Source organism: Ananas comosus, linkage group 18 (genome assembly GCF_001540865.1).
Source record: "Ananas comosus cultivar F153 linkage group 18, ASM154086v1, whole genome shotgun sequence".
Lineage (NCBI taxonomy): Eukaryota > Viridiplantae > Streptophyta > Magnoliopsida > Poales > Bromeliaceae > Ananas > Ananas comosus.
The window spans coordinates 9,328,487-9,351,586 of NC_033638.1; the positions used below are offsets into that span (position 1 = coordinate 9,328,487).

Sequence of the window (23,100 nt, forward strand, 5' to 3'; positions counted from 1 at the left end):
CAACTAATTGACTTAAAGCGTATAGATAAAACTTCCACAAGTTTAGCTTGTGGCTCGGTCCAATCAGACTTATGCTACTTCTAACATGACTCGACTTAACCCGGTCTTCCACAGTTTCTAATATGACTCGGCCCAACCTGGCCTTCTGTCGTATGGTAGGATATTGGTCTCTTTGAGCCAATACAATGGCTGAAATGAACTGCAGCAATTTTCGTGTTGTACGATTTGGACTTGGGCTTTTCAGTTTTATCTCGATTTGGGCCTTAGAAGTCACTTCATAGGTATAAGTCCACATTTCCCAAAATACTAGGCCTGTCACAAAGACTTGGATCTAGACCCAAGACTACGTGGGCCGACCCAAGTTCGACTTTTTCGGGCTCGGTTGTTGCTCTCTAAATCTGAGATCTCTCCACCTGATATATAGAGAAAAAAAAAAAAAATTTTCGGAGTCCAAGTAAAGAAACAAAAATAAAAATAAAATAGTCTATATCCTATAATAAAACAGTTCTATGAAATCATATGAAACTCTCGGATGAGTTTTTCTTCTATTAAAGGATAACCTCATTGTTTGTATTTGTTAGAAGCCAGCTTAATAAGCACATAGGAAACCGAGTCAAGCAAGCACATATTCGTAATCGTCATTATCGATATCCTTTTAGTTTATGCATCCAAAAAAGTAATAATCCAAGGACTAAAGCGTGTTATTATTGCATATTAAAAAAGCTCATCCACATTAATATATTTAATGTAGCCAACACTAAATGTGGTTTTAAGTTTGAGGTCGTACATGACAAAAATGCGCTCATTCCCACCTGTTCCCACCGACCATTAACCTAATAATATAATATCAACTATCACTTGTGTGTTGTGTCCACATATAATTAACGCACCTAATAATAATGGTATCTTTACAAGGAAATCCACAAATAGAAATTAATTTTCAAAAGGATATTCTAAACTTTCAAAAAGGAGCACATCAAAAGGTGCAATCTGATTCAGAATCGCACTTGAAAAAAAGAATAAAGAGTTGTAGTTAGCTTGGTAGGTAAAATTAAGCTTAATTCGGTGGACAATTAACCATTTTCTCTGTTCTATTGCTAGTAGTTTTTAGACTTTTCGAGTTCAAAATGCAAGCTTTACCTAAGTATTGAAAGGGACGTGACAAATTAGTGATGAATATTTTTGCTTCATAGCCTGTTGTCCAATAACTAAATGATTTAGTTGCTTGCGCCCAACTGCACTACAGAGAATTTTCTACGTAAAAGTTTTCTCGTAAATATTTACCGAACCTTTTGAAACTTTTTTTTATTATTATAAATAAGCCGTTTAAAATCTAATTATTTTTGATAAAGTGCGTGAATAATTTGATCATTTCAACCCCCCACATCACTGTAGTTGTCATGTTCTCGCTCACCCATAATTTTATAGGATCCATGCATCTCTTTTCTTTTCTTCTAAATACGAGATAATGTGTATTTTAAAGAGTTGTGCTCATTATATAGCAAATTCCTTATTTGTTTTCCTAAAAACAAAGGAAATTACGTGCTCCTCATTTTCTAAAAAAAAATTTGAATTATCCTCATTGATTTGTTGTAATTAGCTCCATGGAAAGAGACAGTACTTAGGAGTTTTGCTTGTAATTTTGTCTTAGTCCATTGCTTTCATTTTGGAGAATTCCATTTTTATAACTAATCTATATTAGATAAACCTCGATACTAATCAGGATTATCTTTATCCGCATCTCATGAACCACATATTAATTCTTTATTACTTTTGGGATGCTTTGGAGATATATTAGTGTTTAATCTCCTCTTTAATTGTGAGAATATAAAAACCATATCACATTGAGAGAAATATTGAAAGGTACTTGAGCTCACAAATTATTAAGAGATAAATTGTATTACGTACATAACACTTCTCCACAAGTAATTAATGCCCTTTTATAAGAAACTCCAATTGCCTCACAAGAAACAAAGGATTTTATATTAATAACTAAGCTTAGAATTAATTAGTAACTAGTTAATTTTTAGACGTTATTGATCAAAGGCAACGATTAATCGAAATAGGGTGGTTTGTAAAATAATTTGCAGCTTTTTCTTGACTTAGCCGGCACGATATGCTAATCTAACCCAATCCGGTTCATGTTACATTTAGATCAAGTAGAAACAGGAGTAAAACCAAATAGATTATAAGTAGCTCAAGATGAACTAAATGATACTCATTGGCACAAACATAATTAAAGGATTCTTTTTTTTTTTTGGTTATAAAGTCTTAGGCTACTCGATCACCCACATTGAATCATGCATCCATTCATCACAAACATAGTGACGAATTATGATAGTCCTACTTTCAAATTCATTAGGGATAAAACTTCAGTCTGGATGAAATAAACGAAGCGGGTAGCGTGCTACATATCTCTCTCAAAAACAAAAAAAAAAAACTTCAGTCTGGATCTCCCTAACAACGTCTCGTTAGGAAGCTCTCGATCCGCCGTCATGTATTAATTTTATCTTCATCCAGTGATTCGTTAGATATTTCTTAATATTAAAAGTCAAAAAAAAAAAATCTAGAGAAAAAGATTATATCCTATGGATAGAGATAAATGGCAACAGATTAAAGTATCTTAGTAAGTCGCCGTTGAAAAGTTCCCTACTCGAGTTTTATTCATCCACTTGCGTGGGAATGAAATACCAATTTTTTCATGCTCATACGCTTCACAGGTTTTGTTTTTGTTTGTTATTAAAGTTGTTTGTTCTACTGCCAAACAATACTATTGATGTATATATGTACAATAATAATAAGGGAAAACTTCAAAAACCTCTCTTGTGATTTCGTAATTTCTTACTTTGCCTCCCTGTGGTTTAAAGTGTATCAATTTCTCCCCCTGTGGTTTCGTTTTTATCTTTTCAGTAATTTTTTCGTTAATATTTCATTAAATTATATAAAAAAAATTTTAGATACCTATCTAGATTTATCAAATATTTATTTTAATATCCTTTAATTTTAACCTTATTGTTGATTTAAAAAAATAATAAAATTGATAAAAAAAAGAGAAAAAAGAAACCATAGGGGGGCAAATTGATACATTTTAAACCACAGAGGGGCAAAATAAGAAACTACAAAACCACAGAAAGAATTTTTGAAATTTTTTATAATAATAATAATAATAATAATAACCAACTGTTCTAAATAATGATAGAATAAGAACAGGATTAAAGTTCGCGCTACATATCTATAACAGTGTACTAGGCAGAGGGACCTGCAGTTATGATAGCGTGTGTTCTCTATTAATTAACACCTTACGCGTGTACGCGTATGCATATGCATATATATCCATCAATACCCGTGGGATGTTACATTCACACGTCGGTACTCCTCATCTTATCCCCATTTGCTCCATGAGGTTTCCGCGAACCTTCTATAATAATAATAAAAAATATTTATTTTCTAATATATTTATTGTATATTTATTATTTCTAATTTCCACCAGTATTTAATTAATGCTTATGCAGTATTAGTGTTTTTGTTCCCATTTGGCTTCATTTGATTTCGATATAAGTAAAAACTTTTTATTTCAATAATAGTTATAAATTGTGGTACAAGCGAGAACTAGATAAATTTTATATTTGGATAAAATTGGGTTGTTTTTTGGAATAAAAAAATAGCGCGCGTTTGGATAGATAAGATAGAATAAGAGGAATAGTGGATAGTTATAAATAAAAAATAATAATATTGCCCTATATAGCACATTTAAATTTAAGTTTTTAAATTTCTTATTTATATTTTTTTAATTTAAATTTTATCTTTTAAATTTTAAAATCCAAAATTAAAATTTTAAATTTTAAATTTTAAAATAGTAAATTTAAATTTTACAAATTAAAATTTTAAATTTTAAAGTTAACATTTTAAATTTAAAAATTTAAATTTTAAATAAAATTAAAATTTAAAAATATAAAATTTAAATTTAAAAAATTAAAATTTAAAATTTTAAAATTTTAAAGTTTAATATTAAGATTTTTAATTTAATTTAATTTAATTATAAAATTTTATATTTAATTTTTTAAAAAATATTTTATCTTTTTAAAAAGTTTTAGGGATCGGAACAATTTGTTCCCACCTCTATTCCATGCTATGGGTGGGAACAAGCTGTTGCCACCCATAGCGTTTGGGTATAAAGGGGGATTACTCGTACCAAACAGTATCAAAGAGGATGTGGCCATTATATATACATAAGGTAGAGACATAATTCCATCCACTAATATATATGATAGGACTTATTGGTTCTATTATTGACTATCATGTGACTAAGGATTTCAGAGGTACTTAATCATCACCCATTTGTAACAGAACAATATTATTCACACATCGAAAAATATAGATATACTTTACACATCATTTGCACAGAAAATGGTATTGACTCACTAATCACATTAAATAACTACAGTAAAAGCATATATAGGACACGTTGGATGGGTGCAATATAAAATATAGACCCATTTTTAGGTCTATGAATAGTATTGGCAACATAGGTACAGGTAAAATAATTTTTCTCTCTTCTTTTCTCTTATTTTGCTTTTTAAATGGATAAAACGGTTTATTTTCCTAAATAAAATTTTGACAAATCTAAATCTGAACCTGAAAAGCGAACATTTCCTTTAATTAGATAGTAGATGAATTGATAGGGTATACGCACGGCATTTTCTGGATATACTGATGCCATTTGAACCAACCTATTTCTTATTCCTTAGAAAAGCGAACATCTCCTTTAATCAGACAGTAGATAAATTGATAGGGTATAGGCACAAATTCTGATGCCAGTTGAAGCATCCTATTTCTTTGTCCTTAGACACAAATTCTAGCTTCCTTTTGTACCATTTCGTTAACTTTCAATCTTCATCACTCGAGTGAATTTTATTTTATTTTAACCTAAAATTTAATATTTTAAAATCATTAGTTGGAAGTTTGAAGTTAAATTATTAGTTACTAAACATGTACTTAGACTTTCTCTTCTTTTTTTTTTGGCCAGTAACAATTGAAACCCATAAACTCAAAATCATATAGAACTTATGTAGTGTAGTACATTTGAGGGCACAATCTGAATTGTTCATCTTAAAGTAATTCATATAGGATTGTAAATTTTAAAACATTTATATTGAATTTTAATTTCTCATCACATTGTTGCAATAAATTATAAGATATTGATTGCAACATAAGGATCCCTAAGTCATGGACACTTGAAATAGTATCTAGCTAGGTTGGACCAATACCTAGCCATGTAAAATAGTGACCCATATATGGATTATGGACCACACAAATTAATTGAGTTAACCAATTGATCAAATTGGCTACTCTTTTGTGGGGATGGAGATTAATTGGCACGTGCATATCAACACCTTGGTAGTTGATTGAAGCCCCTGCCTTAATTATAACCAAAATTCTATTATAAGAAAAAATAATTGAGCGTGTTCCTTTACATTTGTTTTGTTTAAATAGAAGAAAATTTATTATTTATAATGTTATTTGTAGATCGTTGACGCTAATCATAAGTAGAAAAAGAATAATAAATTTATTTCAGATATACATGTAATTACGATTCTTACTAGTATTGAATGTAACTCGATCCATTCTGACCTCCAGGATAGAATGCTAACCTGTCCACCAAAGATCCCTCTCCCTTCTCCACGCTTAAATGCCTCCACATATTTGTACATTGTGCGGAAATTGGTTTCATATGAAACCAGTGATTACTCTAAAATTTAAATAGCTAAAATAATAATCTTTTAATAATGCATATTTAACAAGAAATATTCATGTTCTTCCTCAACATATTTCCTCCTCAAATAAAAATTGATGTCACGTTCTCGTCACATAACTTCAAGTGAGGTGGCATGGACCAATAATAAGTTTCGGAGTACTCAATCAATCAATCAATAGGGCCAATACTATTATGCGCTCAAAACACAAGCTCTTATTTATTTGAGGCCATTGCCTTCTAAGTAATTTTCGATTTTCTGATTTATCTTTTTTAAAAATTAATATTAAAAATACTTTTTTTACGTTTTAATCTATTTCAAATATATTCCTAAAATTAAAATTTATTAATGAACTCTATTATCTTTATGAAATTACTATTATGCCCTTTCAAATATATCCTTTTATCAGTACCGATTTTTTTTATTTGCCCTTAAGTTAGGAGTACAAAAAGTATTTTATTTTTTAGCCTTTTCAAATATACTTTTCTACCATCACCAATATTTTTTATTTGCCCTTAAGTTAAGGACAAAAGTGGTATTTTAATTTTATTAACTGTGGTAGATATTTAACTCACGTTTAACCCAAGTTAATTTAACGAGTGATAATTATAGGGATATTTTGGAATAACGAAGAAACATATGAGAGGTATATTGGAAAGAAAAAAAAAGTATGAATAAATGAGATATTTTCGAAGTTTTGAAAGGTGTATTGGCGATTATCCCTATTTATTTTTATTTGGGGACCACAAAGAACACAAACTCACCTTCCCCAATTGCCACACCCCAAATAAATGTTAAAAATTTTGTCACTTAAAATGAAAAAAATACAAACCCACATAATACAAATCCAACTATAGTTAGGTCACACAGTCACACTCTAAAATGACCCACAAATCTAATCATCATTGTCCTTGTGAAAGCTACCCACTAAATGGCCTTCCCTATACAGCATAGCCCAGATGCGCACTCCACAGCTGAGATTAATTAGCATTGGCCATCAATAATCGTGCAAATTAATTAATATGTTGTACATGCTAAATTAAACTTTACCATGATAAGTGGTTTACACGCATAACCGCACCTTATATAGATTTATTACAAATTCAAGCAAAGCATCAACTCCCCAACACAAACCCACGGATACAAGCAAAGTATTTCCAGCACTATTATATGCTCCTCCTCCCACAATTTTAGCATGGAGAAAGTGTTGCATGAACCATGTTCACCGTGTTAAGCTATATATTGATGGTCATTGGTCATTTCAATTTGATCCCTAGTATTTTATGTCCCTCTCGTATTTTCCATTCCAATCCATATAAAGCCGAAAATCCCTCACGATTTAAAAGTAAAAACAAAATATCGACCGTTTCTAGCACAAGTGGCAAAAGATTTAATGGTTAATACACGAAGTCTCTAGTTTGAATTCTAGTTGATTCATATTTTTCAGCTAAGTTTATTTATAAAAAAATAAACGAAGCGGGTAGCATGCTATCTTTCTCTCTTTCTCAAAAAAAAAAGTAAAAACTAAAATTTGAGATATAATATTTAAGAATTAATTTCATACAGGTCCATACAAAAATAGTAAATATTTTCAACTTATATCTTTCTAGTTTGTTATCGTTAGAGAACTATTGGTTTTTTTAATTTTATCATCATAAATATATCTCTCTAAAAATTATAATAATATAATATAAGAGAGGTAAAAATATCAAAAATTAATCAGAATTAAATATTTAACCTGTGATTAACTAAAATTTTCTAACGAATTCTAATGGTAGGAGTACATAAAAATTAAATTTTGTAAAAATATATTTATCATTTATCATGTTTGCAGAGACAAGTATGAAATTAACCCAATATTTAATGAGATTGCCGCAACCTGGTCGACAAAGAATCTGTCCCTCACACCGAGCTCAGGCAACAATTTTCGATTTCCCTAGTGGTCAAAATTTGTGGGCCCACCGGAGTAGCTTCGTCGAAGGTGGGCCCCACCCCCTCCCAATGAGACCTACTTTTCCCACCGATTTCCCCCACCCCCGTTCTCTATATAAAGGGGAGCCCCTCACTTCCGTTTCAATTCCCCTTCCCCCAGATTCAGATTCAACAGCAACAAGTTCCATTTCGTCCTCCTTTCGCTCCGCCACTTCAAAGAGAGAGAGGGAGAGAGAAGAGAGCCTAACCGGGGCTCATACAGGAGCTGGCTAACGCACATGAGTCCGAGCCCAAGCCCGAGTGGGAGTCGGAGCGGAACAAGCGGCGGGTGCGGGAGCTGTACGCGGCCCTGAACGCGCGCGACGCGGAGGCGGTGCACCGGCTGCTGAAGCGGGACATCGAGTGGTGGTTCCATGGGCCCCCCGCGCACCAGCACATGATGCGCCTGCTCACCGGCGCCGACGCCTCCGACCCCAACCCCGACGACTTCGTGTTCGAGCCCGACTCCATCGACGCCTTCGGCCCCACCGTCCTCGCCGAGCGCGCCGACCCCGCCCGCTCCCTCTACTGGGTCCACGTCTGGACGGTGGGCCCCGATGGGGTGATCACCCACGTCCGCGAGTACTTCAACACCGACCTCACCGTCACCCNCCCCTCCCCCTCCTCCGCCAAGAAGAAGTCGCCGCCCACCTCCCACTACTGCGCCCGCGCCCCGCTTTGGCAGAGCAAGCTCAGCGACACCGCCCGCAAGTCCCTCCCGGGCCTCGTCCTCGCCATATAATATATAATATATCGGAATATAAAACCGGCCCGAACACCCCGCTATATATATAGCTCGCCATTTATGCCTATGAGTGGGGGTTAATTTGCTAAGTTCGGATTAATAGTAACTATATATATATATATATATATATACTACATAGTTTGGTTTTTAAAGAATAAGTCGAGTCTCTGTAGATCGCGTGATGAGGATGAGAAAGCCCTGTGGTGTAGGATCTTCATCGTATGTGTGCTACTGCTACTACTATGCTGTGTTCTCCTCCTGCGATAATAATAATAATAATAATAAAAGATGTTTGTGTGGTTGTTCTCATGAAAAAGAAGATAAAGATCGAATTTATTTATTATTATCTTCAAGGTATGTATGTTCTTGGAATAAGCAGGAAGAGGGTAACAAAGCGGGAGATTATATAATCGAAGCATTTGTGATATATATGAGAAGAAACCTATCACAGCTGTTATAATTAGTAAACGCTAGCTGATAAATTAACTATTATTGTTTGGTGAAGTCCTAAAATTACAAGACTTAACACCATACATAATTACACTGGTATAATACTCTATTATTACAAACTCTTTAATTAATTAATTGATTATTATTTAAACTACTGGACTTTTATTTTTCTTTTTTTTTGTGTTTTTTCGATTAGATGAATACTGCTTAATAGTTTGTCACGAGATTCCTTTGGTCGGCTCGGGACGGAGCCGGAAAAAGTAAATGTTCATCGGCTTCCACAAAGCACGAATTTTATTGGGCTGGGGCTTTTGGTATCTTGTTTGGTTCGGAGTTAAGAAAAAATTAATTACTCCAGTAATAGAATTAAGTTTAGGATTAAGGTGGAGTTAGAGTATTTTTGTGTTTGGTTGGGGATTGGAGTTAGTCTAGTGAAAAATAGTATTTGTTTGGAGTAGGTGGGACAAGAAGGATAGTAGGTTATTATGAATAAAAAATAATGTTTGGTTGGAGTTTAGTGGGGTTATGTGGGATTAGCTAATCCGGGATAATCCATGTGGATTAGCTAACTCCACCCATTTTTAGAAGTGTTTGGGAATAAAATGGAGATTAAGAGGTTATTCCACCCCTTAACCCCCAACCAAACGGAGGCAATTAATAGAGTTTGGAATATATCCCCTCAATCAACATCTGCTTTAGAATTCTCACTCCAAATGTGAGATGCCGGGTAATTCTATATATAAAATATGATTGGACTAAACCTCTGATCCCGCTGACCCTGCTGTAACGGTTTCTCGTGCACAACGTCGGTTAAGACTAGCGGAGAAAAAAATGTGAGATTTCAAATAATTCTATATATAAAATATAATAGAGCTAAACCTCTTAATCCGGATATAGTATATTGGGCAGTGGTTAGATCCAAAAGGTTAAGAAAATTAAGTATGCTAGAACTGAAGTAGTTCTCGGATGGATAACCCCTGAAAGTGGGGTTGTATATAAATCCACTTTTCCATTAAAATTGAAAAGATGAGAGATAAATCCAACTAATAAAAATTACAATTTTTTGCTTTTCGGTTTTCTATTCTCAAGCAGCTCCTGGATCTCTTAATCTCCATGCAGATCGAATTTGGAAAGCTATAATTACGTTCAGAGGATCTCATGTGAAAATTTCACACGAGAAAAAAAAAAAAAGAAAAGAAGAGAGAGAGCAATCATATATTGCCCCTATCCGTTGCACCAATACATCTCGTATGTCATTCGACTAAATTTCTATAACAAATGTTTCAAAACTAAAATCTAATTAATTTTGTATTATATCCCAAAGACCTACAACTCACTAATAATAAATTTGAACATCTATTTTTAAACAATATTCTTTTTCATACATTAAATAATATTCTATAATAACAAAGAGCGAAGGGAGTTTTTGTACGTATCCGTTGAGTTGCTTTCGCAATAAGTTGTTTCTGCTGATGCAAGAAGAAGCTGAACCTAGCTGTTGAGAAAAGTCGCTCCTTACGGTCCATTTACCGACACCGCCGACCAAAGAAACCCATGGTTTTTTTTTTTTTTTTTTTAAAAAAAAAAAAAAAAAAAAAAAAAAAAAAAAAAAAAAAAAAAAAAAAAAAAAAAAAACCTCATTTTTGCTTAATGAGTCCCTGAACTATTAGTCAAATCATACTTTTCAATTAGATTTTGAGGTTCCAAACATTTAAAACTACTTTGTTTTGAGATTTCTCTTTATCATTTATTATCCACTCCCTAGTGGCATGAACGAACATAATCATATTTCAGTTCTACTAATCCGGATACAGAACCTTTGCACGAAATTGGCAATAATTTTCACCTAACAAAAGGTAACGCTAAGTATTAATTAAAGCACTTTTAACAATTCAAATGTATCAAATGTCAAATTTAAAATCTCAATATCTTGTACTTAGTTTGGTCGGTTAGCGTTAGTTAGGACATAATTGAAGTTTATCGGAAATTAAGTCGCAGTTGCTAAGGCCGGCGATCGATTAGTGGACTAGATTGATCATAAAACATATAATTTTGCAGCAACAAAGAAGTTGAATTAATCATCAAATTTATCACAGTAAAATGGTAACATACCCGGGCATAATTTGTTGAACCATTCTATTTATGACAACAGGAGAACGGATAGGACTACAATATTAAGTGGGTGACAGGCCTAAATGTGAAAGTGAAAGAATCCTACCATCTCCATCTAAATTGATTGCTACTAACTGTACATTTCAACATTTGGTGGCCAAAAGGTCAGCTAATTTTTGTGCAGGACACAGCTACAGTATGATTTAAATTTCATAAATGCAGAATCTGAGCAACGAAAAACTGTCATCAAGAGATTTACAAATGATCGAGGGATAAGCTCGGCACATCGACCGAACAAAGAAACCAATCAGGGCTTTCTAAATTCTACTCACATTTACTCTCGAGAGTACGTATAGTATATTCTATTTTAGAGAGAAAAAGACACCAAAGTATTAACTAGAATCGGGATTCTGCAGTCGCTCTGTAAAAAGAAAAATTCCTTTGGGGTTCCTCAAGGTTCTTAAATTTTAATTTTTTTTTTTAACTCTCTTATTTTGAATCACTTGCTACCAAAATTCTCTCTGTTCTCTTACCTTCTCTGCTTTATTCATAAATAGTAAACAAATTGCCCTCATCTTGTTCTCCTCAACATGTTTGACTAGTAAGTAAACAAGTCTACCAGATCCTCTCAACTTGCAACATTATTTTTTGTTGAATCCTCCACTCTTGGAGTAAGCTCCATTAACAACATCTCGTAATTGATTGAAAAAAATAATATAATAGGTATGACAACTAAACACCCGTAGTTGGTACTATATATATATCTCGGTTATTCACTACCCCGGTATGTTCAATATTTAGTAAGAACTATCTGAGGATTGCTTCTCAGCCTAAGAAATAATATATTGCGTAGGTTGGTTGTTCATCGCCTATTTGGTCCAGTTCCAAAAACCTAATCCATCGCATTCAATGTAGATGACAAGCGTCGAGAAAATGATGAAAATAAAGGTTGGCGAGAACAACATACAAGAATATCGTGGGGCAGAAGATTAGGAAGGCTGATGCTGACAGAAGAATCTGTTCGAATCGCATGAAGACAGTCTGAGCATCAATGGCGAGAAATTAGGATGAAGACACTAGCCTCGCTAGTGCAGAATCAGAGTGGTATGTAATAATGGTCGATTCCAGCAAGCGGGAGGATGTCGTGTAACACAAGGCCATATAATTATCACTGAAAGGTTTAAGAAATGATCATGAGACACAATAACGAAACCAAACAAATTAAGGAATTTCATGTAATCACTTGTTATATATTTTGCATAAACTAAATAGCCTTTAAGCAGGCTTGAATGCAATCATTGATTAGTAGAACTCATTCATAACATGAATGAGTTCTACTAAAGTAGTAGAGTATTGTATTACTACAACAATTTAACATAGTAACTTAAAATTATGCGAAGAAAGAGTACCAGAGTAACGCGAAGAGTGAGAGTGCAAAACTTGCAGAACTAGATGTTTATTTTCATGCAGAAAAAGGACTACACTTAACGTAGCTTTTCCTCCGAAAAGCAAACGTATTACAAAGACAGCTATTATTATTACACCAAGAAAGGAGCATGCAGGTCGATACCTCGAGTCTGTTGACATATAAGTGAGTTCTAGGCATGTTGCTCCACTCCATCATAAAGCTGGTATCTCGCACCTCTGAAACATTTTACGCAATTATGCCGCAAATTTCACAACACCTGCAGAATTCGCTGAAACATAAATACAGGCTTATTGTCGCTTCTAAAAAAAGTTACCAACAATTGATACAAATTTCAAATTTATTGCAAAACAAGAGGTCACTAGACAAAATTAAATTTTGAATAGTGAGAATTTTGATCCTAAATTACATCCTTGATTTCAATTTCTCCCTAGGTTTCAATTGCAACAATTTAGTCCCAGAAGTTTGTTCGGCACAAAGTAGTGTATGGTTACGAGCATACAATATCCACGCTAGCATCCGTGTCAGAGTTTGGTTCTAATCCACAAAGATTATACGGTAGCTGTAGATGCCTTCTTTATAGGAAGGCCATACACTTAAAAATGCAGTCTGAACTACTAACTTCTATCAAGAAATTGATTAAATATGGCAAGAGGGGGGAAGAGGATCACTAAAAGAATGTAAAAGGCTCGCATAACGTGATTATAAAATAAAGAAGCACGCCAAATAAAGGAGTCGCTTTTAGGATTTACTCTTCCAATGCCCTGCTTTTACTTAAAGACAAATATTCAACCATTAACGCATTAATCAATGGACCGACTGTCCCTGGCGCAAGTGGCAAAGGGCTTGGTGGTTGGTACCCGAGATCCCAAGTTCGAATCCTACTTAATTCACATTTCCAACTAAGTTTATTTCTAAAAGAAATAAACGAAGCGGGTAGCATACTACCTATCTCTCAAAAAAAAAAAAAAAAAAAAACACATTAATCAACGGTGACTTCTTTCTTTTTTGAGTTACCATTCTAAACGAGGAGCTGATTTGCAGGGAAGCTGCAAGTTGATTGAAGTCCCCTGAACCTATTTCATTAGTCTCACCCAAACTATACATTTATGATGAGAAGGCCCCATATATAATAAAAAGAAACAAAGCACGTGAATTGTTGCTGCTACTTTACTGTAATAGCTTAACAATTTGCATTAGTTAACTAATTTTTGGAACCCAATACAACAAAGAACCCTTAAACTAAAGGTCTGTTTCATCTATATATACATGAAATAAGATCGATACCTAAAAGAATGTTTATTCTTAGTTCAATGCCCATCATATGCTATAACCAACAAAACACACTACTAATGAAATTACTCTCACTGTAAATTATAAAAAAAAAAGGGGGAAAATAAAAACACTGCATGTTACCCGGTGTCTCTATAACCTTCTGCCTAAAAATTTCCATCAATTTCATCTGTACACTTCACATCGTCTCAAAAAAGCTTTAAAATTTTGAATGGCCGTCGAATACAGAAACAAAACTGCACTATAGATGTTACGTCAAATCAATAGTATCTAAAACTGGATAAAAGAGATATCTTTGTATACTACAGCTACCAAAACTTGGCAGTTCATTGGACAATTTAGTCAATTAAATTATTCATCTCTCAACATCATCAATCACCAACTCATTTCATGAACTTTAGCATCAAATATTTCAACACTCATCCCAAATTTTGTCAAGCAAATGTCATTTAATTTCAAACGAAAATGATAATTGTTCAGTTATAGTTACTATACCTATTCCCTTTGGTAGCAAACCACAACTCCGCGCATCTCCGACGAGCAAACCCTAGATCGTTCCTACACACACATCCAAGCTCCATTAACTCGCCCTCTCTGATCCAATATGACAAACCCTACACATCCTCTCCACTTCAAAACCACATCTTTCCCCTCACCACCACGACGACCACCACTACTCATCTCATTGATTCTAAGATCGACCGCATAAGCCCCAAAGTTCTCCAATCCATTCTCCAAATCTAAGCGCCACCCAGAGCTCTTGGCCGAACAAAATAAAAACAAAACCATTACTTCCAAAAGCGCGAACCGCTAAAAGTACGTAACTAATTTTCTTAAAACGTATAGATACAGAGCCCACAGACCCCGATTATAACTCCACTGAATCAGCCTCACACCACTTCGAATATGATTCAACCTAACCAAATCTCCCAACATTTTGAACATGAATCAGCCCAATCCGGCCTCCTGTCAAAGAGCAAATTAAATACTGGCCCATTTAAACCAACAACTTAATCTTCAAATAATTTCTGGAAAGACCTTCTTTGAACATTTTTTTTTTTTTCCTTGAGGCCCTGATTGTTTCATTTAGGTAGCCTAATTCATACTTTCAATGAATGAAGCAGGTAGCATGCTACCTATTCTCAAAAAACTTGATCTTCAAATAATAAATAAGACTAAAAATAAGTCTCGGATTCATATACTTTTTGTAGAATTAGGTAATTGATTATTATTTCTCCTATCTCTGAGAGTTTTTTTATATATGTTAGCGCATTGCAGTATTGCACCTTCCAGCTCTATACAATGAAGCTATGAATCCTCCTAAAATTTTGGCAAGTAAGGATCCCACGCAATAACTATGGAAAAATCTGAGCTGAGCTCTTCTTCTATTTTATTTTAGTTAAAGATTCTACAAAAATGTTATATAATATAATTAATTTAGTTTCAAAACATGGCCGCAGTTCACTTTAAAAAATTTTCGATAAAAGTTTTGCGTTGCGAAGTTTCAATTTGAAGCATCGAGGTTCGAACAAGAAACAATGGGCCACATTTGGGCTAGGGTTTGCGTGTTCGACAATCCAATATGGGCTTGTTTGGGCCTTAAAAATTACTATTTTTATTGTAATAAAGGCTATGGTAGGGTAAAAGAAAAGGATTTTGATAATTTTTGGATACCAAGGTATTTAAAAATGGGATTATGATACACACAATCCATTACCTTCTTAGTAACACGTTCCATATATAGCATTTTGAGCTTTTCTTTTTTCCACATTACTTAATTTGCATGCGCTAACAACTAGTTTTAATATTCACATCTTTAAACTTTCCCAAAAAAAATAAAAATATTCCTATCTTTGAATAAAATCTATGATTTTTTTAAAATGGACGGCTAGAAATGATGGATGAACATAACTTTTGGCTTTGAAATGAGGGTCAAATGTGTTACCATATACTATATATATATTATATATGTNCTTCTCACTCTAAGAAAATGTTTAATTAATTATAATGCATTTCAAATGTGAGCTTTATGCCTTAAAGGCTACAATTAATTCAAAAAACATAGCATGATATAAACTACCATATACCTTGAGTTGTGAAGTAAGTTAGATTGAAATAATAATCTTAATTAAGAGCAATAAACTCATATTAGATACAAAATAAAACTTCGAATCGACATATAATGTAAAGAGCTGTTCTTCTAACAACTTAAAGTTTTCTGGTTGAATTTGAGCCGTTTATTATGGTAGCAGAATCCAGTTCACACACTTTTTTATTATTATTTTTTGACTAATTTAATGACCTACGTTGGTTTCGTGTGATTTCATTGAAGGTGCACATGTCATGGAAGGTGTTAAGAATAGTTATCCTATATTAAATACAAGAGTTCTAAGGCATAAACTGATTTATATATTGGACCTAGACCTATAGGTCTAACTCATCAAAAAATTAAAAGAAAAAAAAAAAAAGGAGGAGCTTTTACTTGTGATCGAGATCGATATAAAGCAAGAGGCATTAACTAATTTAAATATTGCACCGAAAACCTATATATACATCTAACTATTTGAAAAAGAAAAGTTTGTACTTTGAGATAGCCAGTTAGATTGCTAGCTAGCTGTGTAAAAGTATTTAGGGCAAAATATTATGTTTTTACTTTTTATTTTTTTTGAAAATAAAATAGTATGTTATTCACTTCATTCATTGAAAAGTATAAACTAAAATACATGAGTGAGACAATCTGGGCCTCGAGGGAGGGAAAAAAAAATAAAAATCAAGAGGTCTGCTTTGTTGAAATAAAGAAATCTCACTACTTCTGTAGCTGCTTACATATATTTATATTTTTATTAAAAGAACAACTTACGTGTATATATATATATATATATATATATATATATATATATATATATATATATATATATATATATATATATAGTCGGCATGCAAGTGGTCTAACTCTTTAATTAAATATTAGTTTCAGAGAGTCGATATCTGCATTAACATTAATACTATTTGATCCTCTCAACTTGGAGTTAATTAATTATAATCTAATACCGTTACAGCTACGTGAGGTACTTCTTTAATTAATTAAGCCACTTTATTGGTAAAAGATTGAATTTTAAGTGATAAACAATTGCGTTTAAGCTAGCATCTTGGGGAGGAGTCAGAGTTGACAAAGTAGTAGTAACTAAGTATCAGCCAAATCTTCAGCAAGCTTATATGGAGATTAAAATAAGATCATAAATAAACAATCATTATCGCGAGAGATTAGAGGGTGAGAGAAGATAAAGAGTCATTTTGTATTATTATTTAGGATTAATTGCATACAAGTCTTGCAAATATAGTAAATTACAAATATATTCCTACAAAGTTCAGCTTTCATATATTATCCTTATAAAAATCCTAATATTTTTAAATATGTTCCTACAATTAAAATTCGTTAGAAAAATTTAGTTAACCATAGATTAAATAGTTAACCCTGATTACTTTATGAGATAACTTGACATTTTTATTCCATTTATATTATACCATTGTCGCTTTTGAAGGGCATATTTGTGATAACAAAATTGAAAATATAAATAGTTTTCTAACGATTTTTTAACGGTAGCAAATCATAAAAATATATTTGAAAATATTAGAACTTTTATAGGAACAATATATGAAAGTGAACTTTATAAGGATATATTTAAAATTCATTATTTTTTGCAGTAACTTTATACATTTAACCCTATTATTATGTATCGTGGCACTTTTATAATTCGCGTGTCCTGTTGGACATATCTCGTATTCATGTCGAACATGTGTGCATCGAACACGCGTTCAATGCTAATCTATAGCGCATACAATTTTTAAGAATATATATATATATATATATATATTATTTTATGCATATATAATGTAAGATGATAAATATTTATCTTTTTGATGAATGCAAATAATTTTTTTGACAATATAAATAAATTATAATGGTGGTAAATTTTTTCTTAAATATGAATTATCAATAAAAATTTTATTAATTTTTATTCATATGAGAAAATATAATAATATTTTACCAAAATTAAATTTTATATAAAATAAATATGTAATTATTATATTATATTATTAAGATTATATTTTATTAACGGTAATCATATCGTGTCAATATTTTTAAATTTTTTAAAATTATCGAATCATCTTATTTAAATTGTTTCGTATCTCGTGTTTCGTGTGTGACACCTAGATTATTATTATTATTATTATAAATTATAATTAATTAATTTCGTGTGGGGAACTGTTTCGTGCAGATCGGCATGCAGGACTTCTGGACCGTCACGTTCGAAAAAGTATGCGCAGACGGAAATTAATTTTCTCCGCCAATGACGTCGATCTGACCACGCACGGAATAGTGGTTTGTCTTTCAATGGTCTGTCAAAGCAATTAACGTACAAATTCTTTTTTAATATATATATTTTAAAAAAGAATAAGTTTTAAATATCATTCATAATTTCGCATTTTCTTTTTTTTTAGATATAATTTCGTATTTTCTCATTTTAATATTTTATGATTTCAAGTGTATCAAGTTAATGCACTGTGGTTTTATTTTATCTTTTAGTCAGCTTTTTTGTTAATATCTCGTTAAATTATATACAAAAAACTTCAGATACCCTATCTAAATTTATCAAATATTCACTTTAATACTCTTTAGTTCTAACTTTGCCATTAATTTAACGAAAAAAATAGTGAAATCGTTGATAAAAAAATAAAAATAAAATTACAGAGTACTAAATTGATATATTAATTTTAAACTATATGGTACTAAAGTAAGAAAGTGTGAAACTACATGAGTGGTATTTGAAGTTTTTTTTTTTAAAAAAATGATATGTTAGCATTGAAGCGTTCAAATTTATCTTGTTAGTGCAAAAATATGTATTTTTTTAAGAATGTTTATACTAAATATGTGAAATGATCACTCCCTTTGCTCTTCGTGACCTTGTTTCATATTTCAATCACTAACATTTAATTTTCAATATATAGAAAATGATTCAGTTAACTTAACAACACGAATTGAAGTGATCTAAAAATGAATAGGTTGTAGCCAGCAGTTCCGTATGCATAATTTCCTTTTGACACAGATTATAAGTCTCTCCCTTTTCAACAATAATTTTGCTTTGTTGTATACTTTTTTTTTTACCCAAAAAGGAAGAATGTTAGACTAATAATGAGGACTAAGCCTTTTAATTACGAAAAATGCAATTTGCATCTCTATATGTAGTTATAAATCTTATAACCCTATCCATTCCAAAAATTATAATTACAAAACTCTTTAGATTTTTAGTAAACAAAGACTTAACTTTGTTGGACTGATCTATCTATATCTATATATTTAATATGTGAAAGCAGAAGCATAATTAAGCTTCTATTGTTCGCAAATGACAAACCGAATTATTAACACTTGGTAATCTTATTTAAGACAATTAATGCTATTTATAATTAACTTTTTTGAAATTGTTATAGAAATAAATAAAAATAGGCGAGAGACTTTGCAATCAATTAATATTTCCATTTATAATTATATATCTAATATATAAACTTATCTAATCTTGTATAAAAAGCTAACACTGTAAATAATTTAATTTATAAATTTGTCATAAAATTTCTATAAATATATAGTTTTTTAAGGTATTTTATTTTTATTTAAAAAATAAAATTTAAAAATATTTGTATGCAACACACGGATTAAACCCACTAGTTTTATATGTATAGATACACTACAACCTAAAGAGATTCACACCGCTGGTGCATGGATTTTGAATCTAATTGCAGGAAAAATCAACTTGACTTTTTATAATTGTAAAGGATATTTTTATTTTATATTTTTATCTATCACCGCTAATTCTATATTTCAAAAAAAAAAAGGAGTTAAAAAAAAAGAAAAGGATAAATTAAATCCATTCAAATTTAATCAAATAACACAAAAAAAAAGAATCATTAATTAGCTAGTGAGCTCATTGCAGTTTACAATTGTTTCCTTACAACCCAACGAGGTTTCTTGAGGTGGTGACCCCTCCATCTACAACCAGGTTGTGGCCGCTCACGTACCTGGACTCATCGCCGGCCAGATACAGCGCCGCCTCCGCGACGTCCCTCCCCTTCAGCGTCGCTCCTTTCAGCGTCGCCATCCCCCTCACCATCTCCTCCACGCTCTCCACCTCCTCCGTGCTCGCCTCCTTTGTCACCTCCGCCGCTTCGCTATCGTCGTCGTCGTCGTCGTCGTCGCCGTCCCTCCACGCGTTCACTAGCATCGTCGTCGCCACCCCGAACGGCGAGATGCAGTTCACCCGGATGCCGTGCGCGCCGAGCTCGCACGCCGCGTTCTTCGTCAGCCCCACGAGAGCGTGCTTCGATGCCGTGTATGCGTGCGGGCCGAGACCGCCCAGCACGCCTGCCACACTGGCCACCTGCCAGGCATAAAATATTAAAAACACCGTTCTCTGACAGCTAACATATTTCATATATGCACGTGTAACGTCAAAACATGTCCACGTTCCTACGTACCGAGATGATGCAGCCGGAGCGGCGCGGCACCATGACGCGGGCCGCGTGCTTCATGCCGAGCGCGGCGCCGCGCACGTTGACGCGGAGGACGCGGTCGAGCTCGTCGGCGTCGAGGTGGAGGATGCTCTTGGGGGCCTGGCGGCCGAGGACGGCGGCGTTGTTGACGAGAACGTCGAGGCGGCCGTGGTGGGCGACGGTGCGGTCGACAAGGCGCTCGATGTCGGCCTCGTCGCCGACGTCGCAGCGGACGAAGGAGGCGTGGGGGCCCAGGGAAGCGGCGAGGGGCTCCCCCACGGCGGCGTCGATGTCGGCGATCACGACGCGGGCGCCGTGCCGGACGAAGAGGCGCACGATGGCCTCGCCGATGCCGCGGCCGCCGCCGGTCACGATGGCCACCTTTCCCTCTAACCTATTTTTTTTATATAACACATACAAATTTAATTCATATATATTTTCTAATTTTTTTAAAATGCTCGTAGTAGTAGGTCACACACATGCATATTTTTTAAACGTTACGTAGGTCTATAACAAAATTTTAATTCGGTATCTAGTGGCCGTGATAAAATTAATTCACGTGACAACAATGTCAATGACTTATTAATGGTGGATTAATTTGGTTCAATCTTTAGATAATTAACTAACTAATTAATTGTGATCGAATGCTACCTTTGGCAACTTGCAATTTTTTTATTTTCATTTTTTTAGACAAACCCTTAGGTCCATTTTAAAAATTGCTCGATCATAGTTAAGTCATATTTTTTTTTTGTTTCCCAGTAAAGGACATATAGAAAATTAAACCGTCCACCTCTTAATCAGCGATAAAAATACTAACAAAGTGCACTTAGCCAATGTTATTGAATAACTTTCAATTGAATTTAACAAATTAAACCACATGCATGAATCAATAATGCAACAGTAGGATCGATTTAAAAAATAGATAGTTAGTCAAGGGGAACATCATTGTAATAAAATTTCGAGAAAAGATCAAAAGAGAAGAGAAAAAAATTGTAATGATTAACTTTTTCGTTCTATGCATCCAAACATTGCAATTAAGATGACAAAACCTACCTTTTCCCTCTTTTCCTATTTTATCATTACCTCTTCCGTTCTCTCCATCCAAATAGAGCATAAGTGCTGCGCCAATACAATGTTAGTGAAAGAACCAAATTTCTACAAAGACCATTCTACAACAATCTCGGGCCAGTTGCCATTTCTATAGGTCAGTTCATATTCGTTATGAATAAAATACGTAGCAAGCCTACTTTTCTTTTAAAAAAGAAAATTCTATAATAACACTACAACATCTATTATGATATTTTATTATGTACAGCGCTCGAATATCAAACCAGCTACGAGCGGTAAATTTGACGATCTCACAATAGTGGTGAGAAGACGTACCTTTTCTGAAAAGGAGCGCCGTTTTCCCACCCGAAGACGGGGACGCCGTGGTCCGTGGGCATGTTCTGGGCAACAGCGGTGGCGACGGCGATGGCGACATCGCTAGCGGAGGGAGGAGAAGAGAAGGGGTGGTGCGCCGCCGCGGGACTGTTGAGGTCCTGGGAGGCGGCAAAGCAATGCATTTGGAGGAGTAACTGGTGATTCTGGGGGTGCTAACACAACTCGATCAGATAGTGAAATGAGAGGGTTTGTGTATTTGAAGGTGTCTTACTGGTGCCCGGGAGAATTTTATATAGAGTTTATATATATATATATATATATATATATATATATATATATAGATTTTTGCTGTAAAATAATTATTTTTTATTTTTCATGAAATTTAGCACATTTTCTTGCCATCCCGTGGTTTGTAAGTTCTACTTTGCTATCTACATCAACAATTTATCAATANTGAAATCGATACCATTTTTTAAAAAATTTTAAGTTATTAGAGAATAATTTTTATATTCAACACTTTTTCTCACACGAAATTTATGAAAATTTGATAGATCTAAAAGATGAATTTCATTTAGATAGAAAAAAATATTATATAACGCTAAAACTGGTGGAATTCTAACTCACCACTTTCTACTCCTTTGATATGACGTTAAAGAATATTATATCTCCTCAAGCTTCATTTAATTAATTTTCTCCAGCTTATGCTTGGGGAGAAAAACTGTTGGTTTATATTCTCTAATACGGTATCGAAGCAAAAGGTCCCTCGAATCTAATCTCATCAGGCCTCTAATTTCATTAATTTTTTTTCCATTAGATTTAATCCACATTTTGAGCCTATCATACTATCTCAAGTCCTGACGTAAGGAAGAGTATTGAATATAATTATTGAAAGTATCGTCCGATGATAGTTTAAGTTTTTAAAGAATGAATAATGGATGATCATTTCATACAATTTAATGTTCTTGGTTTCGTCCTGATTTAAATATTCTTATCACCTTTTAAATAGACGATATTGCAAATTTCGTTGAATGTTAACTATTAACGGCTGTTAAGTTTGGTAACACTTTCTGCCAAAATAGTATGACATCAGAAATGAGAAGAGGTGATCATGAATTCAGATCCACATTGAAAAAGAAATTGTACGCGCCTTCTATCTCATACTCATACTCAAGATACGTGCCACTAATTTTAATAAGAATTAATTTCATACAGCTTTCTACAAATATAATAAATTATAAATGTATTTTTATAATATTCAACTTTTATATGCTATTTGGTACAAAAATTCTAATATTTTTAAATATGTCTATGTTGTTACAATCTGTTATAAAAAATTAGTTAATCATAGATAAAATACTTAACCATGTTGATGAGGTGAATTAATCTTTTTACCCCTCTTTAATTAATAGTTTGAATTTTTG

At 33.3% G+C, this 23,100-nt stretch overlaps 2 protein-coding genes and 1 long non-coding RNA gene across 5 annotated transcripts; 1 reads left to right on the forward strand and 2 right to left on the reverse strand.

Annotated features, from left to right (window-relative positions):
• On the reverse strand, positions 290–14,537 carry LOC109724352. Of its 3 annotated transcripts, none has more exons than XR_002219899.1 (4): positions 14,246–14,537; positions 12,602–12,728; positions 11,999–12,202; positions 290–413 (listed from the first exon to the last, which is right to left on the reverse strand). It is a non-coding gene; the product is annotated as an uncharacterized LOC109724352 (long non-coding RNA). The 3 variants fall into 3 exon arrangements; XR_002219900.1 differs by lacking the exon at positions 290–413 and adding an exon at positions 10,547–10,765; XR_002219898.1 differs by lacking the exon at positions 290–413 and having other exon boundaries at positions 11,713–12,202.
• On the forward strand, positions 7,819–8,927 carry LOC109724351 (wound-induced protein 1). Its single transcript, XM_020253144.1, has one exon. It carries the CDS (start codon positions 8,122–8,124, stop codon positions 8,464–8,466), a length of 345 nt encoding a protein of 114 aa, XP_020108733.1. The 5' UTR covers positions 7,819–8,121; the 3' UTR covers positions 8,467–8,927.
• LOC109724330 (sex determination protein tasselseed-2) lies at positions 19,694–21,945 on the reverse strand. Its single transcript, XM_020253121.1, has 3 exons — positions 21,680–21,945; positions 20,282–20,690; positions 19,694–20,184 (listed from the first exon to the last, which is right to left on the reverse strand). Exons 1-3 carry the CDS (start codon positions 21,859–21,861, stop codon positions 19,756–19,758), a joined length of 1,020 nt encoding a protein of 339 aa, XP_020108710.1. The 5' UTR covers positions 21,862–21,945; the 3' UTR covers positions 19,694–19,755.